Raw genomic sequence first — 27,300 nt, forward strand, 5'->3', positions numbered from 1 at the left:
CTAATCTGCTGACAGCCTAAAGATTTACTGCTGCTCAGGGGCTCTGGACTTCATCAAAATGGCAGCCTCCAGCAAGAAGAGATGGGAACAATGCTGGAGGCAATTAAGGCTGGAGGCAATTGACAGCACACACAATTTTTGCATAATTATTCATGTGGAATGCATGTTTTATGCTGAAGAACATTATTTTTTTTCATCAAGTTGTTATGGGTAAAGTTCTGCTTTAAGAAAGGCCCAGGATAACTGCACTGAGTGACTGTCGGCTCCCTCTGGTAGTTAAATACTGTAGGAATTTTCCATCTTTGCAATGCAATAACAAAAATGTGAAACAGTACCCTTAAAAAAAATATGAAGTCCATATAAAACAAAAAAATGCAAATACTGCAGTAATAACTGTGAATATATAAGAAAACCTGTACTGAGAGAAATATGGAAATATGGAATCTGCCATTGCTTTTCGTGCTAGTGCTCTGGCTGATTCCATACTTTCTTAGTACAGGTTTCCTTTAGGCCACATTGCATGCGTTGATGTGCTGCGATGCCATTCATTTCAAATGGCATTCTAACATATTAAGGTAATGCATCTCTCCTGCGGGACATTTCATGTTGTGTTCAAAAAGAAAATGGTCAGGTGCAGTATTGGTTGGGATCGGGTATGTTGTCAGCCCATTCAAAATGAATGGGCTGCTTTAACGCATTGCATGTTAATGTATATTATGCTTGTGTTAATGCTGTTAAGGTTTCATGTTTCTTTACCTTTCTATCTTGATTCCTTGCCAGCGTTTGCAATTTCCTTGTCTCTGCTTTGCATAGTTAATGTTATTTGGCTCTTAGTTTGTAGTTGATCATGAAATTTAGATATTTTTTTTTTAAACCCTTAAATCTTTAAGTTTCCATTAATAATTTGCTAGACCAATGATGAGCGCTCAGAGAGAAGTGTGACAGCCACAGAACTGTTGTGAAATACGCCTGAAGTGTTGCAGCAGTCTAATGCCAGCTCCCTGTCGGAGTTTGTACAGGTGCTGTGGGGAGTCAGCCCATCGCCCCAAATGCAAGTCACAGTTAAACCGGTCCTGTATCTGGCGGAGTTTACTTATGGAACCTCACCATAAATAATCATCAACCTTTACTCCAAGCTAACTGAATGAATTGACAGATCCTGCTCTCAAAAATAAACTAAATTTGGCAGGAAATATGAGTAGTAGCAGTGTTTTTACTTGACTTTATTAGTTTGTAAATACTATGAACACATAAACACACACATCTTTTTTCCCATCTATTGGGATTGGAGAAAGGAGGGGCAGAAGAAGGATAAGGAATGGTAAGAAGGTGGAAGAGCAGACGAATGCAGATAAACATATTAGGTGTCTGAGGAATAAGAAACGTTTTTAGAATACTTCGGCCATAAATATAAAATGGAACTCCGGGCAAACAGCTAAGCAGACAGACCAAATACATATATATTTACCATTTTACCTGCCAGAGGAATGTTGGCCATTGCTGTGATACACACATTTCTGTTAGTCTCGAAGATCACTCCACTACTTCCTGATAAATATTACTGTTTCCTAGGTCGATTCCCTTCACACTGGCCAATCAACAGGCTGAGGAGAGGTGACTTAAAGTGTAACTGTAGGCAAAATAAAAAATGACATGAAGCAAAATAAAAAATATGCTGCCATCTGTACATGTCATTAAGGCTTCATGGATACTGGGGCTCTTCTAAATGCTTTTCTCCTGGCAGGTGACATGTTTTTTTATATGCATCCAGCGTTTGGGTGGTTATTCTTTGTATTCATTTATTCTGGCCATCGAAATGAAAAAAGCTTGCTGCAGTAAAATGCTTATAATGACAGTCACATCAAAAAAATTGGAAAAATAATGGAACCGCTGGCAGGATCAACAAGTAATATATTTCTGCTATGTGAGCTTCTTCACATGTTTGCACCTGCAGCAATGCCTGTCTATAACTGCCTCTTGCATTTATGTGCTTTTTTTCACTCATTAAAGTGATTTGTATACCCTTACATATACCCAGTGAAATAACTGGCCTTAGGTGTTACACAGAGATGAACCAAATCATCCTATGTAAGTTGTACTTGTTTATCTATAGCTGTCTGTCTCCTACATCCATTCAAAGTGCAGAATCACTAAAGGATCTCTAAGATCTGAAAAGCAGGGATTAGGGAGCTTAAGTTACATCAGTGAGGAGACTTTGAGAGCTGATTGGAGGGAACAGACGCACCCCCCCTGCACACAGGCTCAGAAATGAGGCTGTCAATCACAGGCTGTGCACTCCCCTGTCACCATTTTTCTCTTGGTGTCAGGAAAACGTGTCAGACATCACTCATGCTTAAAGCAGAGGAACCAGGCAGCGATCACTCATGCTTATAGCAGAGGAACCAGGCAGCGGACAGAAATGACACCTAGTTCTCTGGATTGAGACAAATGCACACTATAGAGGGATATGCTTTGTTCATGTTTGAGGTTTACAACCACTTTTAATACACTTTATTTTCCTATGCATCCATCAGATTAGAGATTGGGTTGATTTAAAGAACAAAGTGTTTTCCATGGTGCATAATATATATGTTTTGTGTGGTACTCTTCATTTCTGTTGTCCAGAAGTGCCACATGCCAAAAGCATAGATGTGAACTTGCTACATTAACATATACACGCTTGCAATGTGCACATACAGTCAGGTCCATAAATATTGGGACATCGACACAATTCTAACATTTTTGGCTCTATACACCACCACCACAATGGATTTGAAATTAAATGAACAAGATTTGCTTTAACTGCAGACTTTCAGCTTTGAGGGTATTTACATCCAAATCAGGTGAACGGTGTAGGAATTACAACAGTTTGCATATGTGCCTCCCACTTGTTAAGGGACCAAAAGTAATGGGACAATTGGCTTCTCAGCTGTTCCATGGCCAGGTGTGTTATTCCCTCATTATCCCAATTACAATGACCAGATAAAAGGTCCAGAGTTCATTTCAAGTGTGCTATTTGCATTTGGAATCTGTTGCTGTCAACTCTCAAGATGAGATCCAAAGAGCTGTCACTATCAGTGAAGCAAGCAATCATTAGGCTGAAAAAACAAAACAAACCCATCAGAGAGATAGCAAAAACATTAGGCGTGGCCAAAACAACTGTTTGGAACATTCTTAAAAAGAAGGAACGCATCGGTGAGCTCAGCAACACCAAAAGACCCGGAAGACCACGGAAAACAACTGTGGTGGATGACCGAAGAATTATTTCCCTGGTGAAGAAAACACCCTTCACAACAGTTGGCCAGATCAAGAACACTCTCCAGGAGGTAGGTGTATGTGTGTCAAAGTGAACAATCAAGAGAAGACTTCACCAGAGTGAATACAGAGTGTTCACCACAAGATGTAAACCATTGGTGAGCCTCAAAAACAGGAAGGCCAGATTAGAGTTTGCCAAACGACATCTAAAAAAGCCTTCACAGTTCTGGAACAACATCCTATGGACAGATGAGACCAAGATCAACTTGTACCAGAGTGATGGGAAGAGAAGAGTATGGAGAAGGAAAGGAACTGCTCATGATCCTAAGCATACCACCTCATCAGTGAAGCATGGTGGTGGTAGTGTCATGGCGTGGGCATGTATGGCTGCCAATGGAACTGGTTCTCTTGTATTTGATGATGTGACTGCTGACAAAAGCAGCAGGATGAATTCTGAAGTGTTTCGGGCAATATTATCTGCTCATATTCAGCCAAATGCTTCAGAACTCATTGGACGCCGCTTCACAGTGCAGATGGACAATGACCCAAAGCATACTGCAAAAGCAACCAAAGAGTTTAAGGGAAAGAAGTGGAATGTTATGCAATGGCCAAGTCAATCACCTGACCTGAATCCGATTGAGCATGTATTTCACTTGCTGAAGACAAAACTGAAGGGAAAATGCCCCAAGAACAAGCAGGAACTGAAGACAGTTGCAGTAGAGGCCTGGCAGAGCATCACCAGGGATGAAACCCAGCGTCTGGTGATGTCTATGCGTTCCAGACTTCAGGCTGTAATTGACTGCAAAGGATTTGCAACCAAGTTTTACAAAGTGAAAGTTTGATTTATGATTATTATTGTGTCCCATTACTTTTGGTCCCTTAACAAGTGGGAGGCACATATGCAAACTGTTGTAATTCCTACACCGTTCACCTGATTTAGATGTAAATACCCTCAAATTAAAGCTGACAGTCTGCAGTTAAAGCACATCTTGTTAGTTTCATTTCAAATCCATTGTGGTGGTGTATAGAGTCAAAAATTTTAGAATTGTGTCGATGTCCCAATATTTATGGATCTGAGTGTATATGGCTTGCCTCTTACATATTTCTCTTACAAAAGCAGCTCCAAACATTCATTGATATTTGTGATCAAGTGATGTAGATTTCAAACAGACACAGATTCCTGTGGGAAAGTTTAATGAATGGAATAAGAGGAGTAAGGTAGGAAAATAATGTGAACCACCAAAAATGAAATAGCAGTTTTGCTTGGAGATGGAGGTAGATATAGCCTTTGAAATGTGCAAGCAGTTATTTTAAATGTGATAGTTGATCCAGAAATGCATTTTTGGTCGTATAAAAATAAATCTATATATATGTATACCTGTTTACATAGGATTCTATTTATTTGCATGGCTGAAAAACGATTTCTCAAATTATTTTGTGATTAGGTACAAGAACTAGATTATGCATGATTATTTGACCACAAGGTGGCACTGTTCTATTTGCAATTCTGATCATATGCATTTACGTTGAACACCCAACCTTTTAGGACAGAGCAAGTTATGAACTCAGAATGTACGAAGTACGTGGAACTACCCTGCCAATTTTAGGTGTAAATTAGCAATTGAGAAATTTCTCCTAAGCAGCTAGTGGATATGAGGTGGGCACCTGTTAGTATGTTTATAGTGCATGTAGAATAGTACTATACCTACGAAATGATACAAGTGATCTCTAAAAACAAGTCTGCTCCATCTATGCCCCTCTGATCTGAAAGAGGACTGGATTAGTGGCAAGGTGTTTAAATAAGAGTAAACAGGAGATGCTATCTTGGAGTAGTACCTAGGATTGTAGACAGAAACAATACTAAATCTATTGCCTAAGCCTCATAGACATGACAGATTGCAAATAGAAATATGCCACTCGAGCATAACGAAGGAATGTCACAACATCACTATAGTAGCTGTAGTTTTAATATTAAAAATACACGGGCAATCTAGCTTAATTGAGGATAGCTGCAGTAGTCATATTGTTGTTTTTTTTTCTTTCATATACAGTTATACTTGCTATTTGTCATATTCCTTCTCCTCTTATACATACGTTTGTGATATGATATTAAAACAGCAGTATTTTAAAAGGCACTTAAAGTACATGTAAAAGGTCATCTGCAAACTTACGTCAGTATAGTCCATGCTGAGCTCAACATTGATATTCAAATAATACCTCAAACAAGTCCTCAATATTTTTTTTTTTTTTTAGTAGTTGTAGAAATACTGTGGTTACCTTTTTCCTTAGTGCAGCAGTGGCCGAAGGCATATACTCTAGGGTGCCTCCATTTCACTTCATCCTGCAGTCCCAAAATATACTTTAGAAACACCACAATGTCAGAGCTTCCCGTGTGCCCATGGTACAGGGAGAAGTTGTCAATGCTATTGGAATTTCAGCAGCGCTCTTGCAGTGATGTTATCTTCTTCTCCAATAATTCATGTAAGTTGATCAAAACTGTAAGGATGAACGGGTGAGAAGTGCATGGATGAAATGGATGTCCAATTTAACATTTAGAAGACTGCAATGATAGAACAGAAGAAATTAAAAGAGAAGTATGGGTTTTGATTTTCCCCCCAATTATTCTTACCTAGGTGGATGCAGCATTGGTCCAATGCTGCATCTGTCCCCTATCAGCTCTTAAGTATGAGAACCTGGTGATCACATGACCACTATTCGCTGAGTTTTCACAGCTGCTCTAAGCAGAGAGCGGTGACTGTCACTCACCACTGTCTGCTCTGCGCCCCAATGCTCACTGGAGCACTGGGCTGTGGAGGGGTAGGGAGCGGATGGCTCAGGCTCTCAGCAGATCACGGAGAGGCTGAGCCAGATGCTGCTCCAGACACAAGGGTGGACGTTAAAGTTGGGATCTTTCCCCATCCCCAGTGATGGCTGAAAATGGTTCACTCCCGTGATCCACAGGAGACATACAGCCAAACAGCTTTGGTTCTACTTCTCCTTTTAATTACAGAATTTTTTTTTTTTTTTTTCAGGGTGGAGGGTTAATTTTATGCTGTGTGATGTTCAGTTCAGTTTTCAGTGATTGTTAAAGGTAGTTGTTCAGCGGTTCTGGTGTGATATAAATCTGTCTTCTAGCCATTTTTATGCAAATCTGCCTTCCAGCCACTTCTATGCAAAATTGGCTATGAATTGCATCCTATGTGAACAGTTATCTCAGAATGCCACTATACCCTATGCCAGCAATGGGCAAACTACGGCCCGGCGGACCTTTTAATCCGGCACGCGGAGCGTGATACAAAAAAAAAACAGCCAGGGCAGGCAAACATTTGCATCATTCAGCGCGCTCAAATGCAATGATTGGCCAGTCTCGCTGCCACTCACATCCTGATAGCCAGTGATTGGCTGTCAGGATGTGTGTAGGCGGGGCAGCGTGACGAACGTGAGGGGAGCTAGGCTCCTCTCACAGTCCGCCCTGAAGACCGGAACGGTGCAGGAACACGGCGAGAGGAGAGGAGCAAAGGTAAGTAAAATTTTAATTTATATTAATTCACACATACACATCGTTCATCTACTCTTGGTCCGGCCCCCGGGTCCAATATATGAACCCATTGCGGCCCTCAAGTCAAAAGGTTTGCCCACCCCTGCCCTATGCTGTGTGAGTTTGGAATGCATTGCTCTAAAGTTGCACAGGACCCTGCCCCAGGCACCACATAGGGACTAACAATTTCCCGTGGTTCTTCTTGTATATTCCCAAAGGCAGACATTTTTGTGCCTGAGTAAAAAAAAATGTTTTTCAATTTTTCTTTGCCGATTTAATTTTGATATGGGTACTTTGCATGTTGAGGTTATAGGCACAGCTCTGTGCTGGGCAAATGCTGTGGCGTTTGACATTAATGCTACTGAGGAAGGGTATATCGGTAAATGGTGCACATATGGTATTGCTTTTACCTAACATGCACCTTGCACATGATGAAGTATTTGTAAGCAAAGGTCACCTTCAGGAAAAAAGCATGTTGGACTGATCAGCAGATCCACAGAGATAAGTGACAGAAGGTGTATGCAAACCTTGACTTGTGCTACAACTGTTAGAGTTGAATCTGCCAACTTCTGGTTACTGTACCTTCCTCTTGGTCCTTTAATATTATGGGCAGCCTCAATGACCAATAGAGGACTAGAGGTGGGTCAATCCAAGCTCAACCATTACTTGAAATGTAAAGCATTAGATAAGATTTAGATTTCTATATAGATATATTCATTGTTTTGACATGTGTTCTTCACTAAAGGTTGTCTCTGCTAATATATCGTTTCACCATAGTTAGTTTCAGTTTCCCAGACTTTTAACAGATGTATTTTTTAAACCATAGTGTATGGTCCCTTTGAGAAAGTTTACAAAGGTTTGGGGAGGGAAGGGGGTACACTTGAGGTCTTTACCAACCTGAAGGTAGTCCAGGACTGTTTAGGTCAATGTTTGTGAATTTCCATTTATCCAATACATTTATTACAGTCCAAGGGGCTGAACAAATTATTAAAGACCATCAAAGGCTGTAGACGTGCTAAAAAAAAAAAAAAAAAAAAAAAAAAAGTGTCAGAGACTACAAGAGTGTTAATGGAGTTGAGGACTGGAGACCTGCTGTTAGAGATGATCAGAGACTGCAAGAGATTACTGTCATGAAAGCATTTTTTGTATAATCTTTATTTGTGGATTTTTCAGTACACAAACCATATATATACCTGCCACTGCCAATATAGCATGTGGCCAATGAGTAAATACAATACAAAAAGAGAGTTACCTGGGGTATCATGAAAAAAGAATGGTATGAAGTTCACAACATTACATTCTCTGTTTAGTAAAAAATCAGTAACAAAGAAGTGGCTCTGAGTCGAGTATTGACATTGACAAGGACAGTAAGCCCAACCACATAGGATTAACACATATACAGCGAGCCACAGCAACATGCGCATTAAAGTAGAACTATTGGAAAAACTTTTTACATAGAGCAAGGGAGAGTTATAACCCATGTCAGTTTATTTTTTGCCATCTGTATCCCATTTAGGAGATTTACCTTCACTTTCTGTCCCATAGCTAAAACAGGTAGTGAGGGGAAATCCCCGCAAATTAAGGGAATTGCTTGGGGATCCCCAGGTCACCAGAACTAGTGTCCCCATTGGAAAATTTTCCCTCTGTTACTTTTCTGGGGACAGTTTTCTTTACTTTCATTTTTAATGATAACGGTGAACAGGACAAATAGAGAGGGTGAATCTACCTAATGGGGGGCCACAGACACCAATAAAAACCTAAAAGGTGTTCTAATCCCTTTCCACTTTATCCAAACAAAAATAAAAGGTTTTGCCTTTAGTTATAAGCTTAGCAAGGCTTATTGGGGACGGAACCCACATGGTGAAAAGGCAGGGTGGGAGACATGAGCAGCAATGAGGTGAAGCAGTAAATCAATATCGGAAGTAATCATATTGTGAGATTCCCCAAGAGGGCTAAACTCCAAAGACAAACAAAAGTCATGTTCATAAATCAGATCACAAATCTCAACAAGACTCAATGTAGTCCGGTAAGGACTTTAACCTGCATACATACAGCAGTCAATTAAAGCTCTTTTTAAATCAACATTGAAATTTGTGGATGCTGTGATCCAAGGGCCTTATAGCAAGCGCCAAATGACCATATGCAGCCCTCAGTTCCCAGGTTAGGCACCGAACATATAGAAGGGAATATAAATGTTTTGTTTCTTTTAGTTTTCCTTATTCGATGCTATTATAGAAAGCATTAATATCTACATATTTCAGTGGAGTCAGTTTATTTTTACAATTAAAAAAAAAAGTGTGGTAGTCATGCATTTGCAGACATCTTACCAGTTACAGTATCCTAAATAACAGAAAGTCAGCATGGTATTTGGTAAGTCTGTTGGCCCCTAGGAACATAGCACTGTTGACACCTGTGATCATTGTGACTTCTATTCCTCCTCCATTTGGTTGTATACTTTATTGAACCCCATCTTCATATTTAGTATGTGCAAGGGTGACAGTGTTTATATGACCTTTTCGGTTTTATTGCCATTTTACATCTTTGCTGATTCTTTTATTCCTCTTCAATACTGCACAGACCCATTCATTGTGTTCATTCTCTACTTTCCATTCTTCCCCCTACTCGCTGCCTTCCCTTATTTTTCTTCCTCTCGCTCAGGATTCTGCCTGGGATTAACCCCATAAGGATGAGGAACGAAGATTATGAGCCACACGAGAAGCTCTTTGGAATATTAATCAGATTAGAGCATTTAATTCTGTTTGACTTTTGCAGACACATTTCTTATTAACCTTCTCTACAAAGCCATCTTTCACTGATCTGAAAGAATAGATAAAAACCTGTTTCTCTTGTCATTAAAAAGTCTGGCTACATAATTTGCTTCTCCCATGCTTAATTCAATTATTCGTTGCATGGTGTGGTCTCAAACATTTTGTCAATTTCTGTTTATTGTGTAGAAGTTAACCTATTCTGCCACTTTACTGTTATTTGTTACGTTGGAACTATGCGGAAACTAAATATAAAATTAAAAAATGCACATACAAATTTTTTGCATGTATTTAGCTTATATACTGAGATAGAAGAGGAAGTTTCATTGAAATATAAACTCAACATAAATCAATAGTGTACATACAGTATCAGTGTTACCAGATAACATTAGGTTGGTGCTACACAGACTATTATAATCTGTTAATCACTGACATCAATGTGCTGCTAATGAGATGATTGTCAGCAAGGGGCTACATTTTTGTACTGAAGGATTACAGTCATCCCTATAACTCATACTTGATCATTTTGAGTGAAGAAGAGCTTTAAACATTTCTTGCTTGCCGTTATTAATGAAAAAAACTGCTGCAGCAGGTGAGAAAATCTGAGGACTGCTTGCAAATATCACGCAACACAATATATACCTCTTTCCAAGGTTCCTACACAAAACGAAACTCTCCTTAAACCTGAACTTGGGGGTTAAAAGAAAAAAATACCCTTGCATTCTTCCCCCCTTCCACACTGCAAGGGTTAAATATCTGTTAAGTCTAGGGAGTTGAGGGAAAGACTGCAATACTTACTGTATTCCTTGGCCACCAGCGCTCTTCTCTTTGGTGCTCCAGTTTTGGGCAGGGCTATTGGTTCTGCTTTGTATGTGATGATGGAGCGCCTTGGAGAAGAAACTTTGGAGGACTAGTGACACAGCATGGTGGAAGGCTGCTGGAGCAAAGAATGGAGCTACTTTAAGCAAAATTAAGTTTTGCACAACAGTCCCAGTTTTTCCTGTGGCCCCTTAGAAAAATTATTTTTCCACCCTCTCTTAACTCCACATTTAATGTCCCTTTAAATAGTTTGGGCCAAATGAACTATTTACTGCACTAACCGGTAGGCTTGCTGGGTGTGCGGTATTAACTGTATGTATCTTCAGCTACAAATGGTAAACCGCGTTATGTTTCAGTAGTGCGACGGGGACTTCCCGCCCAATTCCCGGTACAACATAGAATCAGTGCTGCTCCGCTATTTATAGGGAGCGTTGTATTCTGTGAGTGAATACAAAGCTTCGTCTGGTTGGCTGGTGTGGAGATCATGGCATCATCTACCTGCCTTTCTGCCTCAGCCAATCAGAGGAAGCTTTGTATTCATTCATAGAATACAAAGCTTCTGTAAATGGCTGAGCAGTGCTCAGCCCTCTCTATTCTGTTCAAGGAGTGGGACAGAAAGTCCCCATCACACTGCCAGAACTCAGCACTGTATACTGCATGTAGCTGAGACTACATGCAGTTAATACAGCATGTCCAGCATGTGCACCTGGTAGTGCAGTCCACAACCCCAGAGTGCTGCCAACACAGGGCGGTGTGCTATGGTGCTTTAACTCCAAGGCCCCATTCACACATGTGCATTTTGAATCGCGAGCAGAATCATCTTGCTAAATAACACTTTGCTAAAATAACAAATTACACAACAGTATGATCAGCTGCTATTCATTTTAATGGCACCTAAAACGCTGTGCGGTTCTGCTTCGATTGTTGCATAATTTTACTGTAATTGTGGCAAACCACATTGCATAAAGCATGTTACCAAAAAGAAGTTCCGTAGCTTGTTTTGGACAACACGCCTCGCGTGATGCGGTTTGCGGCAATTGCAGAGCGATTTATTATGCATCAATTGAGGCAGAACTGCACCATGTTTTTAGGTGCCATTAAAGTGAATGACACCTAAACACGCCATTGTGAGATTTGTTATTTTAGCAAAGATTTGTAATTACGGGCATAATTGTGGCGATTCTGCCCGATATTCAACACGTCCATGTGTGAATGGGGCCAGAGTGCTTTGTCGCCATAGCACACTGCCCTTTGTTGGCAGCACTCTGGGGTTTTGGACTACTGCTCTCACACAGAGTGATGCAAGGGGGATCTCCAATGGTGTGACAAACCCCCTGCTCCAGCAACAACACTCTTGCTTCCTGAGCAATGTTACTGATTGGAGCACTGTAAAGGGAGCGTGTCAGACCACTGAACATTCAGACCATGAAATCAGCATTATAGATCCCCTTCTAGCACAGAGCAGTTTAATACAGGGGTGGGCAACTGTGGCCCTCCAGCTGTTGTAGAACTACAAGTCCCATGAGGCATTGAAAAACTGACAGCTACAAGCATGACTCCCAAAGGCAGAGGCATGATGGTACTTGTAGTTCACCAATAGCTGGAGGGCCACAGTTGCCCACCCCTGGTTTAATACTTTGCTAAAGCACTAATACATAAAAAATAGTTATAAAAGGGTGTTCTTTACTTTTTAAGCCATTTTGATTGCATTCCATATGACACTAAAAAAGGTTAATTTGGACCGTGATGGTTTTTGAAAGAATGCATAGTTGGATTAAGAAAACAAAACCAGATAGCTTGTATGTACAGGACAGCAGCTGGGTAAGTACACGTGCAGCTAGTTTACACTTTCCCTTCTTACTGTCTCCCTACCCCACTTACAACATTTGCTTTCTACTTACATCATATAACAATTAGGTCCCTAAACAAAGTCAAAGTATTTGCCAAAAAAATAAATAAATGTTCAGCAGAGTGTCTCATTTGACTAAGAATTACCAGATATTTGATAAGCTTGTTTAAAAATGGAAGTATCCAAATAAAACGGTAAACATCTTCTCTTTCACATCAACGGAGGGAGGATTTTCCTCTATGGCTTACACAGCGGGTGATAATATTTGTGAATGTAATGTAACTGCTCTGAACCTTCACTGTGCAAATATTGAAATCTACTGCAAGTCAAAGAAAGGAAAAGAAATCTCGGATGATGCACTTCTATTTGCATCATTCTAATTAGCTTGATTGTATTGGCGTTGTGTTAGTTTGTGTGCAGTGTGTTAATGAGGCACAACTCTAACCAAAATGTTTTTCTAATGGTGGTGTTACCAGCCCCCTCTAGGTTATCAATAGTAACATATGGAAAATGCACTCCAGAGAAAGGTAGAAGGAAGTTCAGCTCACAGCTGAGGACTGGCTGTCACAGCAGGCATGGGGTGAAGGGAAATTTCCCTTTCAGGGTCACAGACCAAAAAATAATATTGGGAGAGGATATCTATCTATTCTAAACTCTTTACAAAAAAAAAAGCTTTGAAAATGTTCAAGGTTTAATGGTCAAACTATTTGTAATAGACGTAGCTGCAAGTTGGTCTCTTCACCAAGGATTCTGCTGAGATGTCCTGTTCCCTAGACAATGAAATATTAGTTTAAGCAAAATATGCAGGCACCTTAAAGTGACCTGTACTGAAACAGTTAAGATTTGCTGTTTTATGGGCAATATACAGAAATGTTATTTGTGCCTAGCAGTTCCCTGGAAGTCTTGCCTTTTCTTCTTTTTCTTTATATTGACAAATGGCAGTGCACTCCTGTTCCTACAGTGTGAAAAACAGCTTACCTGCAGTGTTAATCTAAGGCATTGCTGCCTCTGGGTGTCATGCTGGCCATAGACGAATCGACATTCAGCTCAGTGGGGACAAGTCAAATTTTGATCAGTGTGTGGCTGGCTCTGCTCGACAGAAGACGACCATTTGATCAACGTCTGACAAAGGAGAATGTAAGGAAACATTTCCTGATCAGTAGCTGCAGCAGTTGATCAGTTTATTCTGACAGCAGTGGGTGAAGCTGTCTGAATACAATGTCCTGAAGGTGCGATCCTCCATCCATCTTGTTTGTGTGGATGAAGGAACCTACTTTTTTTTTTTTTTTCTTTCAGCCGGAGGCTGCTATGGCCAGCTTTAGTCTCATGAGATGTGGAGGGAGATTTGGCCATGTCGATACTTTACTGGCTCTGTGTTCTTGCTGGAGAGAAAGCTGGCATGCAAGGATCTCCGTGCTTCAGTGGTATTCATTCTGTGGATCTGTGCTTCCTCTACCTCTTCTGCTGTTTCTTGAATATTACCATTACCAGTCATCTTGTTGGCAGCTCTTGAAAAGAGGAAGCAAAGCTTTCTCCTCTACCAAGATGTCACCTCCAGACAGAGTGCAGAACAAGCATGATATATCAGTAATGAGTGTAAAGATCAGCTGCAGAGAGATCACAAGCACTACTGGTGACTTTGCCCTTTGCTTATCATTTTTGGTACAGTTTCCACAGTTCAGGTTCTCTTTTAATAGGCAGTTCTATTGGGTGAGCTGTGGCACTGCTTCGAACTGCCACATTGGAGACCAACCAGTTGAAAGTTGCAGCTGGAACACTTACATTTTGTAGGCTTCAGAGTTATCTAATGTTATCTGGAGATACAGGCTAATCATCAGGCAGCAGGATGTTCGACAATCAGACTGACATCAGCAAGTGACCCAATAATAAACTGGTGTATCAGTTCTCCACAGCCAAGGCGAGGAGTGATATCTTGGGAACAAACTTTATATTTATGTATAAGCTTTCCTTGACTCATTTTGCTTGCATTTCTTATTAGTACCAGGGTTTGCACTGCTTAAGCAGCCCATAGATGAGTCGAAAACTAAACGAAAATTCTTGTTGATCGTCAGATCGTTTGTTTTCATTAGTTTGCCAGCGACAGTGACACTTGATTTTCATGTCGCAATCGAAAGTGTCTGATCTAACAGGCTGGATTTTTTTAGAACAACTAAACAAACGATGGCACAATTGTATGCACAATTTTTTTCTTCGATCAACAGAATGTTTAGTTTTTGACTTGTCTATGGCAGACATTGGTTCATGTATCCTATTGTGCTTTCAATTGTGCTTATGTCAGCTGCAAAACATTTGTACAGTTCATTCCCTTCTTTTCCTTCTTAGCCCTTGTGGAAGAAGTGTACTGTGCTCAGCGTGAGCGGGATGAGGCTATTATGGCTAGACTTAGACTGGCCAATGAAGAACGAGATGAGGCACTGCTTCGTGTGCAGCAACTTCAGTTGGTTCTCCGACAGTAAGTCCCATCTTCATTTAATTGTGAGTTCACACATCAACTTACAACACAAACATTCCCCAGCAAACAATCTAGTCAGCACAAAATGGCCTTGCAAAGTGTGGTCATTAACTCTTTAAAGCGGAACTTTACTCTGTCAATTAACATTGACTATTTTAATCTTTATGCTGTTAGCATTAACCACTTGCCCTCCTGAGGCTTTACCCCCCCCCCCTTCCTAACCAGGCCATTTTTTGCGACACGGCGCTGCGTGACTTTAACTGACAATTGTGCAGTCATGCAACACTGTGCGTAATTGAAATTTATGTCCTTTTTCCCACAAATAGGGCTTTTCTTTCTTTTGCGCTATAAACAAAAAAGACCAACAATTTTGAAAAAAAAAAACTATATTTTTTTACTTTTTGCTATAAAACATATCCAGTAAAAAAATTAACCACTTGCCCTCCAGAGGATTTACCCCTCTTCCTGACCAGGCCATTTTTTGCAATACGCAGGTTTTTTGTTAGTTCTTTTCTGCTTCCCAGTATCTAGCCTGTTCAGTGCATCCACATGAAAGCTAACAAACTCATTGACTATTTATAAACAGACACTAATTGCAATGTACAAAGCCACAGATGTGGGAAATTAACCTTTATCATTTTAACCTATGTGTCACCTAGTGTGTCTGTACCAAGGCCAAACATTCCAGGTTATGTAAACATTTGATTAAAGCCCTTTGGGTGATTTCTGTCATGATTTAAAAAGGAGCCAAACAACTATGTGATAATTGTTTCATTTGCCATCCTTCAATAAAAGACAGTTTTTTGGCATGATCAGTCATATTTTCAATATAATGCCACAATTTCCCGATTTCTGCCAGTGTATGCACAACTGTATAGCAATAAATAAAGAGTGGGCTTACCTGGAGGTAGCCCCATCTTCCTTAAAGTACAACACACTAGAAACCGAGACTGCTGGAGACCCCCACGTCACCTTAGACTCACATTGCATGATCCAAACGTTAATTATAACTAAAGGCAAAACTTTTTTTTAGTTCTGGATAGAGTGGAGATGGATTGGAACACCTGTCAGTTTTTATTGCTGTTTGTGTCCTGGTTATGGAGATTCCCCCTCTCTATTTGTCCTGTTTTCAATTACCATTATCATTGAAAGTGAAAGTTAAAAAAGTACCAAATTTTGGGTTGTCCCCAGAAATTTAATAGAGGGGAAATCTTCCAATGGGGACACTAGTTCTGGTGACCTGGGGGTCCCCAGGAGATTCCTTTAATTTGCAGAGATTTCCTCTTACTTCCTGTTTGGCTATGGAACACAAAGTGAAGGGAAATCTCCCCAAAGGGATAAAGATGGCAAAAATAAACCTTATAGTGGTTATAACCTTCCCTTACGCTATCCAAAATGAAAAACAAAAAGTTTTACCTATAGTTCTACTTTAAATAAACTACTAGTTTACAGAGTGTGGAAAAGTTTTGGCTGGTGTATAACTACAGCTAGAAAGCAGAGGGGGTGGGTTGGAATTGAAATGTTTAGGTTTGTGATAGCGATGCACTGATACCTGTACAGGTATCAGTGCTGATACCGAGTATTTTCACGATAGGATCGGTGCACGGAAGTTTCCCCGCACTGCTCCTGTGTGAACTCAGGCTTTGACAAACCTGGGTTCACACAGGAGCAGTGGGGAAACCGCATGCAGTTTAGACAGGATCTCATTCCTGTTCAAATCTCATGCTATTCTTTGCAGTGCAATTTGCGTCCATAGATTTTCTATAGATGCAAATCGCATCACAAAGTATTGGTATTCTGTATCGGTGAGTATTTAATTGAAGTATCGGTACTCGCAGATCAAAAAAGGGTATCGGTGCATCCCTTGTTCGTGATGTTGCATTAAAAGTATTCTGCTTTGTTACTTTAAAGCAATGTCAAATAGTTGTTGAGTAAGTGAAATTAATTCGTCATTTGGCAACATACAGCCCCGCTTGTGTTCTTACTATAGCTTTAAAATGTTTTAGCTTATCGTGTACACTGTTAAACCCTAGCAATGAACTTCTTTTATTCTGTTTCCTTTTGGTCTGTTTAAGTAGTATTAATCCCTCAGTGTATTTTTAGTTGAAGACACTGAGCACAATAAAAAAATAATTCCCCAGTAAAGTACTTGTTAAAATTCTTATTCAGCCTTTGCAGTTTAAAACTTTCAGTGCTGCTTCCCTGAACTTTCAGTCCTCACAGGAAGGAGTTAACAGTGGACAGTGTATTTTCCAGCCAGTCTGTTAGCCTAGAGAAGGGATGAGGAGGATGGGGACATCCGGGGCTTTCCTTACCATCCTAGGTTATGGGGCTGTGTGTTTCTATTGATACACCAGTGTAGAGAGACACAACTCTAGTCCATACATGCAAGGATGGCTCCATAGGTTGCTGCAGGAGAAAGGAGCCACCATGAAACAGGAAACCTGGGGTAGCAGACATAGCATGAGCTTAAATACGAACATAGGCAAGGATTAAAGGATAAAGAAGTTGCATACTCAGTAACTGACTAAACCATCAGCTGACAGTGCTTAAAAATAGATGGCTTAACATCACTTTAAAAATGTAATTAAAAAACATTTTGTGATATATCTATTCAATAAGTGAAAAAGTGGCTAGTTGATCCTGCCAGAAATCCAATGAGCTGACAACATAGCGCCTCTGCTCTGAGTTTTTTCAACCCTGCCTAGGTTACCTCTGCAAACTACCCTGTTAAAGAGAGGAAGATATGTGCTGTGGTCCTAATACTCCCTTCCTATCAGATCAGTAGCATCAGATTATTTTGTAGCCATGGCTAACATTGGATGTAGCCATGGCTCCTCATTTGCAATAATGCTATAATTCAAAGCACAGCTACCTGGTCGTAGAGACATCTGAAGACAACGTCAAAGTGACAACTAAAAAAGAACTAAAGGCAACATTTTTTTTTATTTTTTTTTGGATAGAGTAAGTAGGGGTTATAATCCTGGTCAATTTTTTGTCCAACTGTGCTCCATTAGTGAGAGGAAATCCTCCAATGTGAGGAAATCTCTGGTTGACTTCAGAAGTAGTGTCTCCATTGGAATATTTCTTTTCTGGTGACAACTTGGAATTTGGGATTTTGTTTTCATTCTCAGAGATCACTGTCACCAAAACAAATAGAGAGGGTGAATCTCCCCAATGGGGACAAAGACCGCAATAGGAACCTGACAGGGGTTCCAATCCCTCTTCTATCTATCCAAAACTAAAAAAAAGTTTTGTCTTTAATTAAACTTTAAGGGTGTCTTCAAAAATAAAATCAGTTTGTGTGCACATTATAAAATACCTGCTATACTTTTTTATATTTATTTAACAGACCACCACAAACATGACCATCCATGGAATCTAGTTACAAAATGATCCAATTAATGACATCCTGCATACAGTCCAGATGAATGTCTACATTTGTGTCCCCATATTCTCACTGGAATTGACAAATGGATGGAGATGGCCAGCCCCTTGTACCTACATGTAGGTCTAAAAGCATGTGAAAACATTGGCAGCATGCAAGCATGTCTCAGACTGACTTAAAAATACACAAATGTACAAGTACTGACATTGCTAGATAAACACATTAGATAGTGACCTTGAAAGATTGACATTCAGGAGACGAAGAAGCTCCAATACAAACAAATAGAATGATGGAGGGCACCAAGTCCTGATGCCTTACTACCTTCTGGCATAATTGCTCATTGTTCAGGATGGGAAACATTTTCCTTAGGATATGGGGTCATCCTATATAAGTACCTTAAATAAATAAAATAAAATCCTGATCACAATGGCCTAATCCAAATGCACAGCAATAGCCAGAGTATATACTTATATAGTGGTCTGCTTTTTGACAGTTTTTTTTTTTTATACATAAATTAAACCTACGCATGGGTTGCCATGTCACAAACAGGCAATTGTACACTTTTTCAAGGCCCATTCACACCTATGCTTGCTGCGCTGTACGTGGTAGGTGTGAATAGGCCCTTTTAGTTTCCCATTTATTAAAACACTAAACTACAGTGCATGTATGTGAACGAGCCACAAAGGAAAGTATGAGAAATTCATGTGTTCTGCTGCATAACAACAGACAAGTGTGAATAGGCCTTAAGTGTCGTTTTTGTTTTTTTATTTTGCCATGACATACACTTTAGAAATTGCCAAAAATATTGAAAGGCTTAAAGGAGACATACAGCCAAAGCTTGTTTGGCTGTACTTGTGCTAAGGATCACATAAGTGCAGTACGTTCTGCAGTCCTGTGACCCGTTTTCAGCCATTCCAGGCTGGGGAAAGATCCCGACTTTATTTGAAGAGCTAATGGTTTAAACTCCTGGCAGGTTTATTTTTTGCTGCCTATGACCCATTGAGGAGATTTTTCTCTATCTTCATTTCCTGCTCAGAAGGCACAGTCAAAATCTCTTGACAGGTGTTGTAACTCTTCTATGTTATATTCAAAACTAAATTTAAAAGTTTTGGTTTTTAATTACACTTTTAAAGAGGAATTGAATTCTAGAAGCTGTGCAAAAAAAGCAAACAAAGTGCAGAGGACTAGTCACCAGTTGAGCCTGTAGTCTCCATGCAGCTGGTCTTTACCCCATTACTGACTTGCCATGCTAGTTCTGTACAGGGTCTCCGTGTGGAGGTGGCCATGTTGGAAGAGACAGGGCTTTACTTCCTGGAGTTAAAGTCTAAAGCAAAGAGATCTGCGAGCAGCACCACAGTGAAATCACCAAATCTGACTCCAAATCTGGCCAGGCCAGCAGTCAGAGGCAGCAGTGCCTTAAGTGGCACACTGCAGATATACAGCTATGAGGATGTAGACATAGGAGTGCCTAGGCAAACTCCCATACCACTGATAAATTTCTATACACCACAAAGTGAAGAATTGTGGGTAAAATAAGGTATCTGAATTTCCCAGAGAGATATGTTATTAGTATATGCCAGAAAGGTGAACTTTCTCCTTTACAATTTGCTTTGTATTTCATCAAGCATGCAATTGCACATGGAACTGAGCACTGTAATATGCTCTGTGATCAGCATCTTGCTTTATATATATATCATTTACTCACTTCTTCATCGCAGGAATAAAAAGTAAGGAAGCAAAACCCCTAATTAAAAGAGAAACGATCAATAAAAACATGTGAAGAGCCTGATTTCCTAAACCATCTCAGCACATATGAAGAACTGATCCCTGTAGCCATATATTGCGGTAAACATTAATAAGTTAACAGGCTGCAGCCGAGAAGAGATGAGCTCGGCATTATTGAAAGATACAGCAGAACAGCTGGCGCCATAATGCGCCGGGTGTACAGGGCGTCCCCTGAAGACACTCGCAGCAAAATTACTTCAACTCCCAAAGATTTGGGAAGAGAATTCATTTTGCTTCTGAATTGAGGAGTAAGTCGCTGACCACTTAGTACTTTACATTTCTTGTCCTCTCGTGTCTGTCTTTACTGCTTCTCATCCTCTTTTCTCTTTTGTCTAGGGTGGAAGATGTTAACCCTGAAGAAGGTGATATGGTAAGAATCTTCTTCTGTATCATGTGTAGGCTAGGCCTGGTTTGTTAGTTGTAATAGTGACTCCACTTGTTCTGGTCTACCTTTGACAAAAGCCTTCCATCATATATGCCAACAGCAAAATGCTGATTTTGATGGAACAGCCATAATTTTTGGACTCCACTAAGAGGAGAGCCTGGTAAAATGAATGTGGTTTGGCACATATGTACATGGTTATGTGCTTAAGGCAAAAAAAGTTTATTTTTCTAATTTTTAGAGACTTTCAGCATACCAGAACACTTGATTTTATGGCAGTTAAACATGCCCAATTATTTCAGTGATACTTTTCTCAAAATACCAATATTTGTATGTGTTCAGAATATTCTATTTCCTGTCTCTACCTGCTTTCTAGAATTAAACCTAGACATTAAATGAATGTCCCATTGCTGTAAATTTTACAACAATGGGACAGCATAATATACACTGTATGTGTGATGTAATAATAATAAGAGCATTGACCACTAACAAGAGGACAGACACGTTAGAGGTAACTGCTGTGCAAAAGTCACAGCTTGAACAAATCATAAGACTCCTTAGGACTAAACTGCTTGGCAGCAGGGACAAGATCAGTCATACATATTTGCAGCTTTGTGTTATTCCGCATAAACTATAGCTACCTACATCCATGTTGCCAAAGTCATAAATACACATTGGGGGACATTTACTAAAACTGGTACACTCAGAATCTGGTGGAGCTGTGTATGGTATCCAATCAGCTTCTAACTTCAGCTTGTTCAATTAAGCTTTGTCAATAAAACCTGGAAGCTGACAGGTTTCTATGCCAAGCAGCACCAGATTTTCCACTCTCCAGGTTTAATAAATAACCTCCATAGTTCTATATGTTTGAGAAGATTTCCCAATCAACAGCAGCACATTTTTTTTATTGTAAATCAAAATATGGATATAAGAAAAGGAGGTGTAAATTGCTTATTTGTATGCAATGTCCATTTGTTTAAATTGTTGCTTGATGGTTGGATTGCACTGCTGCAACCTAAAGTGATTGTAAACCCTCCCCTTGTAAAACAACCCATTCAGTTTATAATAGAAAAGAAAGGCAAAACATTTCTGCATTGATTATATAAAAAAAAATTATATACACCTTTTCCCTCTTTTTAGAAGTGATCACATTCCCTTTGTTCTCAGCTGCATAAGAGCTGGGGGAGGAGAAACAGAAGTACACTGAAAGGCTGAGTGGGGGAGGGGGTTGGGGTGGTGTCAGGACAAGTTTGATCATTGGAGGAGAGAAGGCTGAGTTCCCAGCACAGCTAAAGAACTGACCGTGCTCTCGTGCCTAGTGTACTTCATTTTTAATAGCAAAGCAGGGGGAATGGCACGAATACCAGGGATTTCACACAAAGAAAACAATACAAAGAGAACAGAGATAATTATCTGTTACAATACAAACTGTTGGGTTTACATATGCTTTCATTTTTCTACCTTAGTCACTTTTTTTCAGAGACAGCTTACAGCAGGGGTAGGCAACCTTTCAGAGGTTGAGATCTACCTGGAAAACATGGAGGAAATCAAGCTCCCAATAAAAAGACAGCATGCAGTGTCCTTTGCCCCCCCCCCCCATCCTCAAAGCAATGTCATCTGTCCCTTTCACATCACCCCCCTCCCCCCACTGTAGTGTCCTCTGCCCCCCCCCCCTCCAAGTAGTGTCCTCTGACCCCCCCCCCCAAAGCAGTGTCTTCTGTCCCCTACCTGACAGCGTGTGTACAGCAAAGCAGAGAGTGGGCGGCAGCATGGGAGGCGGAAGCTGTCAGTTAATTTTTATAATAAACTGGTGATTGGTTGCTAGCTCTGCCCAGTGTCCTAGCAACCAATCATCTGCTGGTTGACTTAAAAGGGTAACTGAGGCACCTCCTGCCCCTGCCCTCCATCCAGTACTATGCTGCCTTCCACTCTCTGCTCTGTAGTGAATATGAGAGCGGTGGAGGCTGGGGGGAAGCAGGGCTGTGTTCATGATCTACCTGTTAGTTGCCCATAGTCGTCCGGTAGATCATGATCCATGCCTTGCTTTCCCCTGGCTTACAGAACATGTATCAGGCATACAGGTGATTAATAGAATTGTCAGATTATATGCCAGTTAGCTACAGTTCTCTTTTTAAGTGCACCTACTGAAGTCTAAGGACCCCCCCCCCACACACGCACACACTTCATTTTTGCATATTTGAATGGGTATATTTTGTCATCAACTGGGTCACTCAAAAATATACTTCTTTCAGCATAACCTGTCCATTGTTGGCAGGCATACTTGAAAATAATAGCTGAAAAAATCCTATACCCACAATTGATCCAGAGGAAGGCAAAAAAAACCCAACAAAGCATGATCCCATTTGCTCCTGCAGGGGAAAATATTCCTTCCTGATCCCCCGAGAGGCAATCAGATATTCCCTGGATCAACTTTACCTATAAATGTTAGTATCCAGTTATATTATGTGTATCCAAGAAAGAATCCAGGCGTTTTTTAAAGGAATCCACTGAGCTTGCCAGAACCAACCCCTGAGGGAGTCTATTCCACATTTTCACAGCTCTTACTGTGAAACCTTTCTGCTGAGCTCCTCCATGCCTTTGGAAGGTTGCCCTTGTCTGTACTTTCCCTAGTTCCCCAATTTTCTTTTTGTGAATTTGTTCCCAAAACCTGAACTGCATATTCCAGATGAGGTTTACTAATGATTTGTACCGGGGTAATATGATATCTCTCTCTCTGGAGTCTATACATCTTTTAATACAAGAGAGGATTTTTCTCGCTTTAGAAGCTGCAGCTTGGCATTGCATGCCATTATTAAGCTTGTGATCTACCAGAACTCCCAGATCCTTCTCCACCATTGATTCCCCCAGTTGTACTCCCCCTAGTATGTATGATGCATGCATATTCTTAACCCCAAAGTGCAGAACCTTACATTTATCAACATTAAACCTCATTCGCCACATAGTTGCCCAATTAAACAGAGCATTGAGGTCAGCTTGTAAGTTGAAGACATCCTGTAAGGACGTTATTCCACTGCACAGCTTGGTGTCATCTGCAAAGACTGAAATGGGATTTTTAATCCCAGACCCTATATCATTTATAAATATATTAAAAAGTAAGTGTCCCAACACTGAACCTTGGGGTACACCACTGACAACCCTAGACCATTCAGAGTATGAATCATTAACCACTACTCTCTGAATACGATCTTTTAGCCAGTTTTCTATCCATTTACATATTGATTTGTCCAAGCCTGTAGACTTTACCTTACACATTAGCCGTGTGTGGGGAACTGTGCCAAACGCTTTTGCAAAATCCAAGTATACCACGTCCACCGCCACCCCTCTGCCCCCTTTTGCTTTGTGTTTTTTTTTTTTTTTGTTTTACTACATCTCGAGTATAAATTGCACAGGTTTGTGACTGACTTACATTTACACTGAAAAACAATAGCTGTGAACAACAACATTTTATATGGAGGTGAATCAGATCTTACAGTACATAACATATTTTTCTGTTCTGATGAGGAGGGCATAGCAATAACATGATCCATTTAATTTGGAAGACATTGGATACTTTATTTGTTCAATTAGATAGATCCATGGGCTCCCAAGGTCGCCCCAAAGTCGCTCAAATACCTGTTGACCCTGCCAGTAAAGTCCACTAAATGCAGTGTCCTGTGATAGGGTGGCAACCATGCTGCTCTGTTCCTGAATTCAGAGCAGAATTGACACTCTCATGTAGGCTGCTTACACTAGAGTGAGATGAAAAAATGTTGCAGGGGGCATGGCTCTTCACATAGTCACGGTCTATTCACAAGCTTGTAGCTTTTCAGTCAGCACCTGGCCACATCTAGTTCTGCCCACTGCATTCTAAAATGACAGTACTGCCTCAGCTATGAAAGTCCTTCCACTGTGATCTGCAGTGTTTGGGAGGGAGAGCATGTGAGATGCAAATATGAGGTTTTGGCTCAGTCAGGAAAGGTAAGCTTTTTGTTTACTCTATGAAGCTTGTGTGTTTCATAGTAAATCGATACAAGACTTGTTTAAACTGTTATACAGGAATCTTTTAATGTATTTTAACACAGGCAGGGCCGCATTACTTGTGTACAACAACAAGTGCAGCACTGTGTTCATCAACATATCAACCAATCAACATGTCCAATGTATAATGATTAAACTATGTCCAAGATATGGTGATAAAAATAAGTCCCACATGCCGTGATGGAAACCGGAAACTTCCAAAGATAGCCAAGGTGACACCATCCACTCTCATGCAAGGTTTACCAGAAGGATTGCAACCCCTGTTAAGAGTGGTAAAACCATGCTCTTCAATATATTGTAGATGACTTCATAAGCATTGGATAGATATCCTCCAAAACTGGCTCCAGATAATGGCAAGAAATCTCCTTAACAATGCCTTTTTATTTGGTAATGGCTCCAAAACATTCCAATGTAAATCAATAGGACCCAAATATACAGCCGACACCATATAATGAAGAAATACTCAACATAGTGTAAATATAGTGTAAAACCATCTATACAAGGGAATTATTTAAACAGTATTGCATTAACATAGCAATCATTTGAATCCGCATAGAAAAATGCCACAAGGAATTCTTCCAATTTCCAAGATGGCTGCAGGACAATTGAGCATGCGTGGTAGCCTGTGTGCGTGACTCCGCCCTACACATTTCATCATATGTGATGTCATCAGGGGCACGCACACATGACATACCACGCTCTAATATATGGAAAGTGGCCAACGAGGATCGCTGTCATAGATTAATGGACCTCAGGGGGAAGGACCATCACACCTGGGACCTAATACTCGAATATTCGTAAATAACAGCACATGGGCCAGAACCCTCTATATCACCATCTTGTGGTAAAAAGCTGAGACCATTAAATCATAATGAAATAAATGGCCCGCAAAACCATTAAATATCACAGCGCCAACCAAAATTAAGCAATCGTCAGACTTCACTTAGTTTAATGTTACATTAGGGCCGCATTACTGCATAGGTAACATCATTTGTGGTCTAGGGTGACATGGTTGTCAGAGGCATCACACAGCCACCTGCACATCATTTAGCTGACTGTCAGGAACATATTCTCATGAATAATTAAAGATTCCAGATTACTGCCCAACCTGCCAGTGCAATCTTGCCAGATCATCAGTTTTGCTGAAACTAAAAACTTTGGCTAGTGGGGCAGAAAGTAAAATTGTGGCCTTTAGTGTGGGATCAATTAGTCAGATGCATAACATTCATTAGGTCTGTTAAAGCAATGCATTAGCTGTAGACATTTTTATTTCTGACTCAATGGATTTTATTGGCACTTGGCAGCCTAACATCTGCCTCCAACATTATCTTCAGACTCTTCAGGAGCTTCTTGGAAGATTGGGAGAAGCAGAAGGAGGCACAACTATTCAGCAGAATGGGGAACTCATTCTTGAGCGTATTAGGAAGAGTCGAGAAAGACGAGAACAAATCACGGCTGAGGAAATGGGAGCTGTCATACAAGAGCGAGATGCAGCTCGTGCTCAGGTAAGATACAGCACTGTGTGAGTATTTGGTCTTGTGCTTTTATGGGAAGGATGATTTTAAATATATTTTGATAACAATACTGACTGTTTATTTTACTTAAAGTGTTTGTCAATTCAAAAACATTTTGGGGTTTTTTTTTTTGTTTTTTTTTAGATTTAGTAGAGAACAGACAATTCCTGTCTGTTTTCACCTCCGGGCCACTTCCTGTCCTGCTGACACTACTTCCAGCACACAAGAAGTGAGGAAAAAAATAAGCAACTGGGACATCAATAAAAAACTAACAGGGGTTTTAGCTCTCTCTTATTATACCCAAAACATGTTTATTTCTGTCTGTATTGCTGCTGGAGCATTCCCCTCACCTCCTGTCTAGTAAAACATTGTTAGTAGGACAAGAAATTAGAAGAAATCGCTCTAAACCTTCTGTACGCTATATAATACTGAGATTACAGTTTTCGCTTGACATACACTCTATCATTTTTGTAAGCTGGTATTAAAGGATAGATTCAGTTTGGAGAATACGTTACATGTTCCACCTGTTTTTAGGGTAGAACATGTAACACATTCCCACTGCTGCAGCCGCTACCCACTGCCTTCTCTCCCTGTGACAGCAGTACAGGGAGAGGTTCCCTGTACTAGCTGTCACTTTTTGAAAACAGCGCGGCTGTGTGGGGGCTCCACCCACATGGCCGCGTCGTGCATTCAGAGTTCTGTGAATGAATGAACTACAAGTCCCGACATCCTTTGCAGATGCCGGCTTTAAGTTCTCAGTGAACTATTATGGCGCTGTTGAGCACTGTGGTAGTTCATTGAGTCTTCCTGTCAGTGTAAAACTGTCTGCCCATACAGTGTACAAGCACACAGATTACACTCTGACAGTCTGCAGGAGAACTGCATGGCACCAGCAATCTGCTGATTACTGGAGCAATGCTTTACAGGCTCATAATTTAAAAAAAAAAAAGCAAATGCACATTTTGTTACCTGAGCATTTATTATTATTATTATTATTATTATTTATTTATTTATTTTTAAGTGAGCTTATCCTTTAACAAAAGTTTCTGACACCAGGCCTGTGAAACAACAAATAACCTCTGACAGTGGTCCTGCATAAGTGAATATGAGCATTATTACAGAACAATATTTTGTTGTGCAGATATTCTTATGCTCAAAATCTGCCAACATTATTATTATTATATAGTATTTATATAGCGCCAAAGGGTATGCTCAGCGCTGTACAGTAGCAAGGGGGACAGAACATGAGACAAGACAGTAACAATACACTACGCGAGGGGTTCGAGGTCCTGCTCTTTCGAGCTTACAATATAGGAGGGAGGGGAAGGTGGCACAGGAGGAGAAGGCTATGGGGGATGGAGAGGTTAGTTGTTAGGTGAGGTCGGGTGTTAGGTGATGTTGGGGTAGGCTTCCCTGAAGAGGAGGGTTTTCAGGGTGCGCCTGAGGTGTGGAGGGTAGGCGACAGTCTGATGGATTGGGGTAGGGAGTTCCAGA

The 27,300-nt window shown here is 40.5% G+C and overlaps 1 protein-coding gene across 2 annotated transcripts in view; it reads left to right on the forward strand.

Annotated features, from left to right (window-relative positions):
• MIPOL1 (mirror-image polydactyly 1) overlaps window positions 1-27,300 on the forward strand; it is a 539,082-nt gene that overhangs the window by 210,615 nt on the left and 301,167 nt on the right. For both annotated transcript variants that reach the window (XM_089680250.1, XM_089680252.1), the window contains exons 6-8: window positions 14,570-14,699; window positions 20,209-20,242; window positions 25,627-25,797. In XM_089680250.1, the coding sequence (XP_089536376.1) occupies window positions 14,570-14,699; window positions 20,209-20,242; window positions 25,627-25,797 (335 nt within the window). The remainder of the gene's footprint in view (window positions 1-14,569; window positions 14,700-20,208; window positions 20,243-25,626; window positions 25,798-27,300) is intronic.

Source organism: Staurois parvus, unplaced genomic scaffold (assembly GCF_062004578.1).
Source record: "Staurois parvus isolate SC_StPar_1 unplaced genomic scaffold, SC_StPar_1.0 ptg000237l, whole genome shotgun sequence".
In the NCBI taxonomy this organism is placed as follows: Eukaryota; Metazoa; Chordata; class Amphibia; order Anura; family Ranidae; genus Staurois; species Staurois parvus.